The sequence below is a fragment of the Haemaphysalis longicornis genome, unplaced genomic scaffold, assembly GCF_048455015.1.
Source record: "Haemaphysalis longicornis isolate Haplotype H1 unplaced genomic scaffold, Haemaphysalis longicornis Haplotype H1 scaffold_10, whole genome shotgun sequence".
NCBI lineage: Eukaryota > Metazoa > Arthropoda > Arachnida > Ixodida > Ixodidae > Haemaphysalis > Haemaphysalis longicornis.
Window position 1 is genome coordinate 138,037,302 of NW_027526204.1, and position 14,447 is coordinate 138,051,748.

The window sequence follows — 14,447 nt, forward strand, 5'->3', positions numbered from 1 at the left end:
TCGAAATAAACGTCTACAAGTGAGCTAGAGTGACAACTGTAGTCGCGTCTATTCTTGGATGCATACATATCTACTTGTTTACCACACAAACTATTTCACGGAAGCGTAACGAACAGCCAGTTTTATTGTATACGTTTATTCCAATAAGCCCATCACGTATACTCTCAGTTGTTATTTAACACAACTTGTTGATCTACTTGCTTCACGGACTAAAAATGGTTCATGGCGCATGTATCTGTCGTTTCGGGGTATCTTCGTCCTCGTCTTAATCAACCAGATTTAGGGGAAATCCCCAAGGTGGAGTAAGTTTCTGCAAAGGAAAGTTTGGCATCCACCTGAAGATGCCAAACCTTCTTCAATTGCGAAGTTTCTGAGGAAGCTGTATAGCTTTCCTGTGTAGCCGTACGGCCATTGTCCTCGTCTGTTTAGCGCAGTACGCGTTTTACTGCTGAGCTGTATACGGCTAAGCCCCCGGGTTTTCATTCAGGTGAAGCCGCTTTACTCGGCACTACTCTGCTCTTCCTCGCAACCGCTGAATGCTCTTTCACTAGTTGCGCAATAGGCTGATGCCAGCACTAGCGCCGGTATCAGAAGTTGTACTTTTAACTCGTTGCGGGATGGACGCGTGTCGTTTTCTCAGAGGAACAAAATCGGGAACTGAATTAACATCAGCTCGCACAGAAGCTCGAATGGCCGCCATAAAAAAAAGGCGCTGCCACAGTACGTGCAGCCGCCACTGTTGCCGCCTCAAGTTCCATCTCTCCGAGTAGTTGCGAATACCTCCCGGATGAAAAGCGACTAGCTCGCTTGGAACACCAATGTGAGCCAATAATTCTCGTTCATCTTGAAGGGCTTTCGGTGGACATTTCCGCCGGTTTATTCCACGTCTAAGCACACGCACATCACGGGTTGCCAATTTATGCGTGCACGAGTTGGGGTGGAGCGAGGGGGAGGGCGTGCACGCGCAGCTGGGCGTTATACCCTCACCGGTGACGGGCCCATTGTGCTGGCGGGAAATTTCAACGTGAGCATCTCACGGTCCAAGGTGGCCTGTGTGCTGTGCTCTGCAGTCGAGTGGCTTGGGTTGGTGTGTTACACAGACAGAATGATGCCTACGACGCAGGAAGGAAACGGGCAGCAGCGTGTTTGTCCGCTAGAATAAAGCTGCAGTCCTTCCAAGTTTCTGCGATGTGGGCTGTGGCACCCCTCCCCTTCGAACCTGAACCCGTCGTCGCAATAATAAAGTGTTTCTTCTCTCTCCCCCCCCCCCCACCCCACCAAATTTCATTAATCAATTAGCTAGGAAGTATGTTCAATAACGCATTACAAGGAAACGTGTTTTTTTTTTGTTTGTTTCGATAATGATCCGCTATATGCACCGCGGGGAACCTTGGTTTCGGCATTCGTGGGTAATATCAGTGAGCCTCTTCCGGCCTCCCGAAAGCTTGCTGTGTGCAGTAGGCGCTCGAGTAATGGCGGCGTCGCCTATTTATGTCTTATGTCTTGAAATGCCGACAGGACCCAAGTTGCTCAGTTGTCTGGTTCTGGTGTCAAGAGGCACGCTGGTTTAGTCGTGATTACGTGTTTTGTAAAATAAATAAATAAATAAACCAGCATGTTGGTGTGTCTTTCATTTTTAAAACTGTGACCAGCAACAATAAATATATATGTAAGGGTGGTAGCGGTCTTTTTGCTTTCAAACTTCTGTTATCCTTTGTCGGTGTGGGCTATTTTTCTTCTGTTCTCGGAGGTTAAAAGCAAAAACGCCGGTGTGTGCGAGATTTCGGCGCACGTCACAGATCCCCAAATGGTCAAAATTAATCCGGAGCAGCCCTCCTCCACATCACCTGTGTAGCGTCGGCACGTTAAACCTCACAATCAATCAATCGATCAATCAATCAATCAATCAATCAATCAATCAATCAATCAATCAATCAACCAATCAATCAATCAATCAATCAATCGATCGATCGATCGATCGATCAATCAATCGATCGATCGATCAATCAATCTTCTGCTTTTGACTCTCCATACAAGCCACGCAAGAAACCAAAGTTATATATTGGACATAGCCGACACTGGAAATCTCCAGTTGTCTTTCGAGCGCCTTTCTGAGCATTCGACATTATGTCACTGACGGTACTCAATATTGCAGCCCAACCGATGCTCTTTCATTCGCACCAAGTACGATGCTTACGCCTATTTACTTTGTCTCCGACGACGCACGCGTGTCCTCAACGTGTCTACCAGCGAGCATCGAACCCGGCCTTCTTTTTCTTTTGTGCCAGAAGACCATAAATTCTCGCCGCGAGTCCTGCCCGCTACGACTGGTGGCGCGCGGGGCAATTGGGTCAACAGATTCTCGAGCATTGACAAATTAATCACCCGCCCCAAGGGTATCTGACCGAGAGCGGCGTCGCCGACGGACCTCCAGGGACCTGGCGGCCGGCACCCGATTCCCCGACGCTGCTCCTCTTGCTCTGGCCAGAGAAAATCTGGGCAGGCGACCAGAAGAAAAGGACGCCAGGAGGAAAGAAGATCGGAGGAAGGGTACCCGGCAGCACAGAAACGAGGCACGTGGAAAATTGCTCGCTAGCTGCTCGAATTAGGAGCGAAACTGCGGCGCGGGCGAGGAGACGGCCCGAGAGGATGGTCGCCGCACATGCGGCGGGAAAGAGAGCCCCGCACCACCACCAGCAGCGGCATCGAGAAGGTGGTCCGTCCGAGACACTCCTCTCTCACGCCGTTCCCGCTGCTGGCAAGGGCGTCCCTCCGTTGCCGGCCGTGCGGCTACCTACAGACCGTTTGGACCGCTTACGGCGGAATGTCTCGCTAGAGGCGGCCGGTACACACTCGGACGACGACGGCGTGCCTGCCAGACGCTGCCACCTCGCCGGCCGCGCCGACACGGACTCGCCGCCGCGCCCGGTGCGCCACCAGACCCCGGCCGAGGGCTCAATGGCCTAATCGGATCATCTTCAAGGCTTTTCATAGAACGATAAGAGCGACAACGCCATCGGCGGAAAGAGCACCTCGTGTCCTCCTCTGCTCGCTTCTGGTCTGCCTTCTCGCAGAGCCCACAAGCGGCGCGGAACTGTCCGCAGTGGCCGGACTACCGGGTCCGGGGTATTAGTGTCACTCAACGTCGCAGCTGTTCCGCCCGAGTCTTAGGCGGTGAGATCAGCTGTCTGGGGACGACGTGAGGAAGTACGTGGACATGCGAAAGACTGCCTCCCGCGTTTTCTGGAAGGAGTGAGTGACCACGTGCGTCCTGTCTGGTGGGAGTTCACCGGTGTTTCGAAATTCCCTCGTTGGTGTGTGTGTGTGTGCGTGCGTGTCCCGTGGTGTTTGATCGGACTCTTCTCGGTGACTGCGCAGTGCCAAAAGCGACGGAACCTGCGCGCAACTCTAAACGAAACAACATCGCTCGCGGTACACGACAGCAAGAATTTCTCGTTTTTTTTTTTTTCCTTTCTCTTCCGGAGTGACTCGACAGTGATCGAACTGCAATTCAAAAGTTCCAACTCACTGGTGTATCAACTACGCACCTCGGGGTTTACAAGACTGTGGTGCAGTGCATTGCGGTGTTTCAAACCTCGGTTGCTCCGCGAGCAGATTAACGTCAATTTTCACTTGCTGTAACTCGCTCGACGTTCTGGTTCTCGAAGCTGCTGAACGCAATTGAATAGTGTGGGTCAATGACCGCTCATATGCCAGAGGGCTCAGCCTAGTGTTAGAAAACGATTCCCACCGGTTGTAAGTTTCCGACTATAACTGCCGTCACTAGTGGTACACCCCCGTCGCCTCCTCACCCATCCTCTGTGCTTCTACGCCCTCGCATCGGAATCCATCAAAACGTTTCGGTTTTTCTAACAATGAGTGGGCGTTGTGTTGGGCTCTTGGCCAGCCGCCTGTAAACCTGTCGCGTGTCCCAAGGTCATGTTCCCGGCCTTTCCAGTGAATTATTAACTCGGCTCTAACTGTTCAGATGGTTCTCTTGCGTGCAGATACGTTACCGCCGTCGCCAACTGATGCCCTGACGTCAGTTGTTGCAAACTACACACACCCTTCCAGTAGGCTGTAATATAACTTACTTCCTCCTACGACGGGCTTGTAAATCACTGAACGGACACCAATACCGAAATAAGACTCCAGAGTAGCCGCGAGGCTCCCAAAATCGGACTCAAACGCTGGGTCGAGGCCCGCACGTATTGATGGGATGGAAAGGCCATCTATCGTAGAGCCTGCTGCGCGGAACCACTGCTCCTGTCCTCCGGAACGTACACGGTGCAATGAATTGTAGGATCGTGCCATCTTTGATGACAGGCTGGTTGTCGTAGGGCTTCCCTGCCGAATTGAAGAAAGACAGGAATCGTCAACGGGCCATCGACAGCAACCACCGAGTTGGGCGTCCCGTTGTTGGTCGTCGCTTGAGCAGGAGCGGTAGAGGTGGCACCGAGATTTGAAGAGAGAAGGCGAGGCAGGGTCGTCGGCAACTTTTCCCAAGCCCCGTGAAACGAGCCGCGCCGCCCCTGCGGGGTCGTGGGGGTGAAAGCGTTGCGGTTTGCTGGGGGCCCTTCCATTGTAGTGCGCTCGCCTACCTGTGCGCTATGGCGGCGAACCCGAGCAGCGGCGACAACAGGCGACGACGGTCGCCCATCGTCTCGTCGGCGCGTGCCCGGAGAAGTGTCGTCGGCACCGGAGGCTGCTCCCTCTTCTCTTCGCCGTGGGATACCGGAGTGGCAGGCTGCGCGCCGTCCCGTTGCTGATCGGCCGCTGCGTACCCGCTGAGGAGCTGCGACCGAGTGTCCCCCCGTCCGACCGATCCGATTCCCCGAGGAGTATATGCTCGTGCTACAAATTGACGCCGACGAAATGGTGAGACGCTTTCCCCTTTCCCGTTTATTTTGTGTTTGCGCTCCGATGCGCTCATTTTCTTTCTGAGTTTTTTTTTTGTTTTTATTCTGCAGGCTTCAGTTTTTTTTTTTTTTTTTCATATTTCAACCAGCGTTTAATATGATTGCGAACACTTCATATTATGCCCACACCCAGCCTTACCTCATTAAATTTTGAACCTGTCACCACACTGTACAGCACGCTGCTGGAGCGTCGCTATAAGACAGAGCGTAAGAACGCAACCCGTTTCTTTGATTCAACCTCCTAGTTAGTCCAACGAGACAAACCATACCCAACAACAAGTAATGACCCCTGGAAAGTGCCTTATGTTCGCAGAAATTATTGACGGCAAATGCTTCGTTTACAAATTCCGATAGTACTCAATAGGTTGTTTCAGGAAGAATTACCATGACGGCCTGGTTCCTTGTGTGGTTTTGTATTTTTTTATGTTATTGTCACTGTAAGTAAACGGTAAAATGTATTACGGGACTGCGCATATTGTGTGGAATGTCGTCGGCGAACTCTGATTATAAGACGTTCTTTTGGCGCCTAGTACCGGCGCTACCACTGCATGTCGAACTTGTAAGGGGTGCATTCCCCGTAAAGCCCATCGTTGGCTTGTTGAATGTAGTCCCCTGGCATCATTCGATGTTGAGATCAAATATCTTGTATCTTATCTTTGAGGCAATTTAATTTGCCACGTGGCGAACATACATAATCTTTGCTTCAGTCGTCAATACATACGTTGGAAAGCGCGCCATCGTTCATTCACTGCATTGGGACCGCTTTCCCTATGAAGCAAGTCTTTACGCATCCCGTATTTACTAAGTCTCTATGACATTTCGGCTTCATGCGTGCGTTGCCTCCGTATTTTTTTATCATTGCAATAATTTCCGGAACACCATCGAAGACACGCGTAACGAGAAGAAATTAAAAGGTCGTGTTCGATTGTTTTTTGATCGATTGCTGCATCGATTATTGATGCGTTCCTCCTCAAAACATGCTCTTAAGCTTAGAGACTGATTAACTTTTTCTTTACCTTTTTTAAGGAGTGGTGGCAGGAGGGAGGGAGCTTAGGGGTGGTAGGAGAGCAGGGTGGCGTCTCCTTTAGTTTGCACCTATATGCCTTCTATGCTGCCTGTTGTGTTTTGTCGCACAAGATGTGTGCTATGCATCTTAGGCCGCACTACGAGCCATGAGCTAATTTTCAGCATGGAGTCCCATAGGGTCATTTTTTGTGTGTCGCCATGAGAGCATTGAAACTAGCAGTTGCCCATGTCGAGTTTAGATCATTTTCGTTAAATATTTCCGCCCATCGTTTTCTCTCTATATAGTCGTCAAGCATGTTGTCTGAGCTTGGATGAAACTGTCCGCTGTAAACACATACCGAACATTCGATGTTCGGTATCGTGTCGGTCCTACATAGTGCGTCAGTTCTCCTGGAATATGCAGTGCTGTTGTTTGGACTTGCCGAATTGCCATGACATGCAAGCAACATGATTTCATTTTTTTACATTTATTGCGGTAGCAAATCACTTTTCTTCACGTTGTTCGACGCAGCCCCAGTGGTGTTCCCAGGAGAAGTTTCTTACCCTAAACACTGGGCGTATCATCGCATGTATACGACCGGTGTTTGCTTTTCACCATGAGCGCTATTGCAGCTACAAATTCGCAGTCGCGTCCGCACCAACGGGGGGGTCGTAATCACGCTTTACAGTGCGAAAACCCATGGCGATCACGATGTAAAGCGGCATAGGCATGCCCTTCGTCAAATGTTCCATGGCAACCGTTATTACCAGTAAAATTGCAAGAATAACACTCTGCCCTTTTACAAATTTCGCCATCTCGTGAAATAACGGACATTAACCTGAAGAACAAAATGCTTCCTAGCGGTTTCTGCCTCTACACTTTTCGGTCGCATCCGACAGTTTGGTCTGTGATTTCAGTAGTTTTAACTGCAATGGCACTTGACGTGCTCGAAAGCCTTTTGACGCGGGGTGCACAGGCCTGCTGACCTTTGGCGGAACGCCTCTAAAAACGAAATATTACCTTTTGTTTCTTTGTTACTCACAACGCGCTTTGCCTGAGGCAATTTCTCGTGGTAAGTGGGTATCGAAACACGTGACTTCTGGTGTACCTGTTCGGGCCATGCGACATAAGTTAACCGCCCTCTTCGAACTGTAGAAGGCGGAGGATGTTGACTCAGCTTTCCAGAAGCAAGAATCAAAGCATGGCTAAAACAGCCATGGGATAAAATGTCTTGAATGCAATGACAAATCCCAAACTAATCCCCTTTTCGAGAGTTCATGCGTGCGTGTGAGGCAGCGCGTGTTCCAGCGGGATGTTTCTATCAAAAGAAGGTCTCAGCTGGTTACAAATTCATGGGTGATGACCTTCTAGAGGGTGAATTTGCGGTTCCTGCTAGCACATGCATCTCTGAATTCGTGGTGCAAACGTCGGGCAAAGCAAGTGAGAGAGAGAGCGAGAGAGAGAGAGAGAGAGAGAGAGAGAGAGAGAGAGAGAGAGAGAGAGAGAGAGAGAGAGAGAGAGAGAGAGAGAGAGAGAGAGAGAGAGAGAGAGAGAGAGAGAGAGAGAGAGAGAGAGATACGAGTCGAAAGAGGTCCTTGCCCTCCCCAAGGTCCTAGTCAAAATGGTGGCACACATTGAAGTTCCCAAAGTTTCGTTTTTGATCATCCTATCTTCATTTTCTTCCCATGCGTGTTCCCATTTCGTCAAATCTAGCGGCTCTTTGCTGGCTAGGTTCAGAGTTACATGTCAGAGCTCCGCTGGGGAAACTAAGAAACCCATTCCTCTTTTTTTTTTTCGTTATTTATTGATGCACAGCTACCCGACTTACGGTACCCGTGGGTTGCTATTAGTATCCGTATCTATTACCCTCCCTGAAACTAAGCCACACGTCTACACAATGAACAGAACGTTTTTTTACATACTGCAGCCCCGCGCTCTTGAATATAATGAAACTAACTGCGTTCTTGCCGCGCCAATTCGCTGCAATGTGACACATACACCACATCTACGTACAATCTCGTCGAATGAGTATCGAGGTTACCGCTACCCCCAATAATTTCGTATTTAATGGAGGATGAATTATTACTTCCCACTTTTCTCTTCACTGGGAATATACTGTATCAGAACTCTTTTCTACTGGCATTTTTTTTTTGTTACTAATTTTACCGCGAGGAAGATAGAAGGAACGCAGTCTCTGCGCGTTACCACATCACCTGATTATGCTCTCCTCTAGGATTTACATTTGACACAGCTTGCGTATAACATTTGAATGTCCACCCTAAACCTTGCTGCTTACGTATAAGCTGCTGTAACAAAAGCTACGCGTGAAGGTGTCTGTATGTTGACTTGAACCCGACGAGTAAACAAAATTGACCCGGGTCTTTTCCCGTTGCTACCTTCCACCCTTCGATCTCTTTTGCTTTGCTCGCTCTCTCACTCCACCGAAGTTTTGGCTTTGGAAAATTGGAAGCACTTGCTATTAGGCTGGTCACGCATCATATCGCGCACAAAAACACCACGACGACACTACAGCCTTTCATTAAGAAATAAAAGCCCCCAAAATGCTGGTTATAAAAATATTACATTTCAGAAAACCTGGTTGATTTCAATTGCAGATTCTCAACTCGTGCGAATTTGCGGCCGTTTCGATAACGCACGTTTGTGAAAGACCAAATCTTCCTCTTAGGGTGACGAAATGTGAAACTCAGTAAGATGAAAATTCCTTTGCTTATAGCACAACGAAGCCGACACGGGATGGATGGGGAACGATGGGCGCTGTCCTTGATCCTTCACATCCCATGCCTTGTTCCTGCGGGCTCGAAACAATGAATCCACACCCTCACCCCATTTTCCTCACTCCACAACAGGTGCTACTTGTAACCACGATGCGTGTGTCAGCTGTATTCGAACAGTGCAAACTCAAAGCACAATATTGATTGCGTTGAAATATCGTCAAATGTGTTTGGAAACATTCTTCTTCACTTACAAGGTCATTTGTATCTTTACACGAGGCAGTGTCGAAGCTACTTTGGCCACTGTTCAAATACACCTCATTTTCTTAGCTCGATTTTATGCCGGGATCCACGAAGACCGGACTGACGTCATATCCATCACGGAAATGACATCGCCAGAAAAACGCGGCTGCGCCAGGATTCGAGCCGGGTGCTCTGTCGCCGCAACGTGAGGTGCCAGGCGCCTTACCGACTCCGCTACGAGCTGAAGCGCGGACAGCCGTATGAACGCGCCATATATCTTTCTTATAACCTCCTCTATTTTGATGGTGCTACCGTCTAAGAGAGGTGAAGTGAAGTAGTGCATCACGATGCTAATGAGCGCCGACAGTTGGGCCCAGCTGAGCTCGTCGCAACGCAACCGTCTGCCGTACACTCCACGGAGCAGGGACGCAGTGGCCGCACATTTGCGAAAGCGACGCGCCAGCAGGTTCTCGCTCGCCAAGCACACCCACAATACAGCCCCGCAAATCATGCTCTTTCGCTGCAGCGGACCGTGAGTTCACCAAATGATTCGCTGGCATGCAACCCGTTCGATTTCGTTTGCATGGTTTGCGAGCGCGTGTAGTTTTATTCGAGTTTAAGCAGTGCTCCAGCGCGTGCAATCCAGTGGCTAATATTGATAAGTCTGACGGTGCCATACCGACGAAATATAAACAGCGATGTGTGCAAGTTCACATCGATGCACAATAAACATTCAAATGCGCCTGCGAAGGCAGATCTCACTTTCGTTTTTCACCGATTCCTATGGAAGAGGGATCAACCACATTTTTTTGGCGTATAGAGGGAAGCGGAGGTGTCACACGCACAACAAAGGTTTCCGTGATAAAAAAAAAAGAAAAACACCTACGTCAAAGCATTTACCCGAACAGATAAGGCCCACCAAATATTTCTGAAGTTTAGTCACAGAGACGGGAATATAAAACGGAAAAAAGAAAGGGAAACCTCGCGATGACTGCACACACACGACGCCAATAAAATACCCCTAAAGTGAACAATAAGCGTAAAAAACCTGGACAAGTTTACATCGAAGTGCACATTGTGTGGCCGCTTGCAATTTTATGACTATAACGTAAAAACCTCAACTGCGAAAGCCCACCGCAACTGAGACCTCCAAAACATATCAAACAATTTAGTGAGAGATGCGGAAGGTTTCTTGAAAGCCAACTCCAACAGTCTGTTCAGTTATCAAGCGAGGTTTTTGGCGCGCGCCTATTGCGCGGCACTTCAGCTAGGCAGAGCGGGCTAAAGCGCCTTTTTTGGGCACCGCGAAAGGTCATGCGAGGTTAGCGCACCGACGATTTTTACTCATTTCGGCTCGAAGGCTTTTCGCACTTCTTCCGTTGTCGTTCGATGCCCCCGACGCCCTTTTTTTTCCCTTCAAGACGTGCATAAAGGCAGAGCGTTTCTTTTTTCCGGCTCCCACTGTTCCCGTCTTTGAAGTGTTATTCTTGTCCCCCACGGGCCTGCCGGCACGGCAACATTTGTTTCCGCGCTGACGACGCCCGCTGTCGAGAGTGTGTCCGTTCAACGGCGACCAACGGGCTGTTTACCTGGCAATTGTTGTCGGTCGCCGAGAGCGCTGTCGGCGTGCCCTTTGAAGGCAAGGAGTGCACGACCGCTCCTCTCTCTCTCTCTCTCTCCCTCTCTCTCTCTCCCTCTCCCCCCCCCTTTTTATCTTATCTAGCCTCCTTTCGGAATACGCCGCTGCTACTGGGTGTTCCCTAAGAAGCAAGTGGCGCCCCCCCCCCCCCCCCCCCCCCTCCCGAGCCTAACGATCCTGCCGACATTCCTTTGGGTGGCTTTTTTTGCGCGTTTAACCCTCAATTACTCTGCGCGTGAGCGAGAAAGAACCGCTCGGCGGCGCTTCCTTTCGGCACCCAAAAGAGAAGAATAAGAAAAAAAAAAACACTTGAGGCTGCGGCAATACGTGTAAGAATATACCTCAAAAATTCACGAATAATACATCGTTCGGAGGAATCAGTAAAGGTGCGTAAATATTCCCACCGGTTATGGGTGCTCGTACACATGCAAACGCGTACTCCTGCTTAGTCCGCTCATCTCCCTAAATAGAGATTAGTGATCCCGAAAATGCAATCCGTGGTCCCACTCTTTTGCCTGTTCCTCCTGTCATTGTTCAGGTCCTGATAACGACGATGTCGACGAGTCTTGTCATGCGTACGCACGCTTTTGGTCAGACGGGCGAGAAAAAATACCTTGTCAGTGTAGATTGGCCTACGGCTGTTCGTATACGCCATCTTCGCCCTCTCTGCCGGCTGACACCGAGAGTCGTTGGCATCGTTGAGAGCAACCCAATCAGTGGCTTGTTCGCATTTCTTTACGTTTTATTGTATTGAGGGTTCGGGGAAAGTGAATAAGTCCCCGTAAAACACTCGCAACCATTTAATTAGCAGAGACAGCTGTCGAGACATACTGATTGAAGTTTAGAGGGTGGGCAAGGTGTTTCCAGTGCACAAATCTGGTGACGTACATTCCCCAACTAATTACAGGCCAATTTCTTTAACGTCAATCCCATGTAAACTTCTAGAACACATAATATATACCAGCCTGATTAATTTTCTGGAATCTAATTCATACTTTACTAAACACCAGCACGGTTTCCGCAAGCATCACTCATGTGAATCTCAACTACTGGTTTTCACTAACGACTTATTTTCTGCCTTGGATCGCTCATCCATAATCGATTGTATTTTCATTGATTTTGCCAAGGCATTCGATACTGTTCATCATAAACTACTTCTCTTCAAACTCAGTAAGCTTAATCTGGACATCAACGTAATCAAGTGGTTTGAGTGTTTCTTGCTAAATCGTACTCAGTATGTTTCTGTTAACGACCATGACTCCGGCCCTTGCCCGGTGACATCCGGTGTTCCGCAAGGATCGGTGTTAGGCCCTCCCCTATTCTTAATATATATTAATGATATTCCTGATACTGTTAACTCGTCTATAAGGTTGTTCGCTGATGACTGCGTTATTTACAAAGTCATTTATAACCCATCTGATACCGCGAGTCTTCAAATTGACCTTAATAACATTTCAACGTGGTGCGAAACATGGCGTATGAAATTAAATGTTAACAAGTGTAAGTTTATGAGAGTTTCGCGAGCAATTAACCCCGCCACTCCTTCCACTTATTACCTCAATGGCTCGCCTTTAACTAAAGTTACTACCTATAAGTATCTCGGAGTCCATATTACCAATAACCTTCCTTGGGAAACACATGTGAAGTACATTTCTAACAACGCCAATCGCACGCTTGGCTTTCTTCGTCGCAACTTTTCTCTTGCTCCGTCATCGTTGAAACAAATATTATACAAGACACTCGTTCGACCAAAAGTCAAATATGCCTCATCCGTCTGGGACCCCGGTACTAAATCGCTCACCTCATCTCTAGAATTACTGCAAAATCGTGCTGCTAGGTTCATATTATCAAACTATGAGCGCCTGGCCAGTGTAACCGAAATGAAAAAACGGTCAAATCTGGATGACCTTTCCACACGACGCATCGTTTCTAGCTTGTGTACATTCCATAAAATTTATCACACCAATCAAATTCTTAAACATTTGCTTTTTGCTGGCCCCACTTATGTATCTCCCCGCATTGACCACACTTTCAAAGTTGGTTTACCATTGTGCAGAACTAAACATTATCATGTCTCTTTTGTTCCAAAAACCAGCGTGCACTGGAACGGCCTTCCCGCTTCCATCGTCTGCATCACCGAGCCTGTCACCTTTAAATCGGCAGTTTACGATTTTGTTCATTCATTGTGATTTTTGTTTCTCTTCCCGCCTCGCTGTGTGTTATTGCTATGTGATTTTTTTTCCTGATTACCCCACTCCTCTCTGTAACGCCTGAACGGCATTGCGAGTAAATAAATGAAATGAAATGAAATGAAATGAAATGAAATGAAATGAAATGAAATGAAATGAAATGAAATTGTGACCCGCCGCCGTGGCTCAGTGGCTAAGGCGTTGTGCTGCTGAGCACGAGGACGTGTTCGATTCCCGGCCACGGTGCTCGCTTTTCAGATGGAGGCAAAAAACACCCGTGTGCGGGAGATTTCGGCGCATGTTAAAGATCCCCAGGTGGTCGGAATTAATCCGGAGCCATCCGCTACGGCGCGCCTCATCGCCTGCGTTGCTTCGGCGCGTTAAACCCCACAATCAATCAATCAAGGACCCGAGATCACGCGGAAAAGAAAAAAAAAAGAATCAAAAGCAGCACGTAATAAGCAGAGAAGGAAACAAAGCAAAGAAAATAATTTTAAATGAAAATACAAAATCTTCACGGTCTAGGAGGCGGGCTGTACATGACGCTCCGATTATTTTCTTCGTTTTTATTTTTCTTAGAGGGTCCTGCAAGATAACTAACCGCCGCGGTGCGGGAAGACGACCAAGCCACGTGAGCTTGCTGCGTCTCTTTCGACAGAACAATGATTATCGATAGTGGCTATTTTATGACGGGCAAAATGAGTGGCACCATCCATTCCCTCCCCACGACCCACTAACTTTAAAATTTCGGACGGGGCTTCGGCCCCGATCGCCTCCTTTGCCAGCCTCAGTCAGCCGAGGTGTAATTTCGCTGCGTTAAACATTCAATTCAATTAAAGCAACAAAAAAAAACACAGAAACTTTGTCTATTTCATCATCTTTGCTTTACAGATACGCAATCGGTTCCCGTTAGGTCGGTTCTGATATGGTTGTCTGTTCTTTTTCTTTAAATTGCTATAATTTGGTAAAGCCTGATAAAGTGCTAGAAGTTTTACTTACTAACAGGTATTTGAACTTTCTTTTTAGTAACAAAAGCACTGTTTAATTGATCAACCACACTATCGCCACCTGTTTGCACGGTTGAAATTGAGAACTAAAAAGAAAGAAAGAAGTGTAGTATGGTGAAGAATTATTCACCTTCCAGAAGAACTAATGCCAAAATCAAAACACAGAAATTATAGAGCGGTTCCTCGCGGTTCCCGGGTCTTATGCCCGTAAAAGTGCGTTGCGAATGCTAAAACATGCGTTTTTCAAGCTCCATGCTATCACCATGTAGGGAATAAAAATGAAAGTGATTTCTAAGCGTGATTGAAATCGCGACCCCGGACAATATGAAAACGTTTGTTTGCAGTTTTTGCAAACCACTCTTTTGCAGTTCTGCGAAGATGTTTGAAACACGTTTTCTTTTTCGAGAAATAAGCATAATATATATTGAGGTGTCTGATTCCGTAAAGAAGACTTTGTGAGGTAAAACCGAATCATTTTTTTTACCCGCCGTGCAGTCGACCAAAGGGAGTAGTGAGGCCGCGGCCGGAGTAGAGGTGCCAACAGCCGGGAAGACATCATGGCCGCGTCACGGTGACGCCTTCCTTACGTGGGACGGCTAATCGTTCTGCAGGCATTTTCAATAAAGTTGCTTCGCTCGCACCCGCCGCGGTGGCTCAGTGGATAAGGCGTTGCGCTGCTGAGCACGAGGTCGTAGGTTTGATTCCCGGTCAC

At 48.3% G+C, this 14,447-nt stretch overlaps 1 protein-coding gene across 2 annotated transcripts in view; it reads left to right on the top strand.

Annotated features, from left to right (window-relative positions):
- The window catches only part of Tfap-2 (transcription factor AP-2), a 361,095-nt gene that overhangs the window by 179,231 nt on the left and 167,417 nt on the right, over positions 1–14,447 (top strand). The window contains exon 1 of one of the 2 annotated variants that reach the window (XM_077690941.1): positions 2,805–4,878. The exons of the other annotated variant lie outside the window; for it this stretch is intronic. Within the exon in view, the coding sequence (XP_077547067.1) occupies positions 4,846–4,878 (33 nt within the window). The 5' untranslated portion in view covers positions 2,805–4,845. Of the gene's footprint in view, positions 1–2,804; positions 4,879–14,447 lie in introns of those variants that run through there. 2 annotated transcript variants of the gene reach the window in all.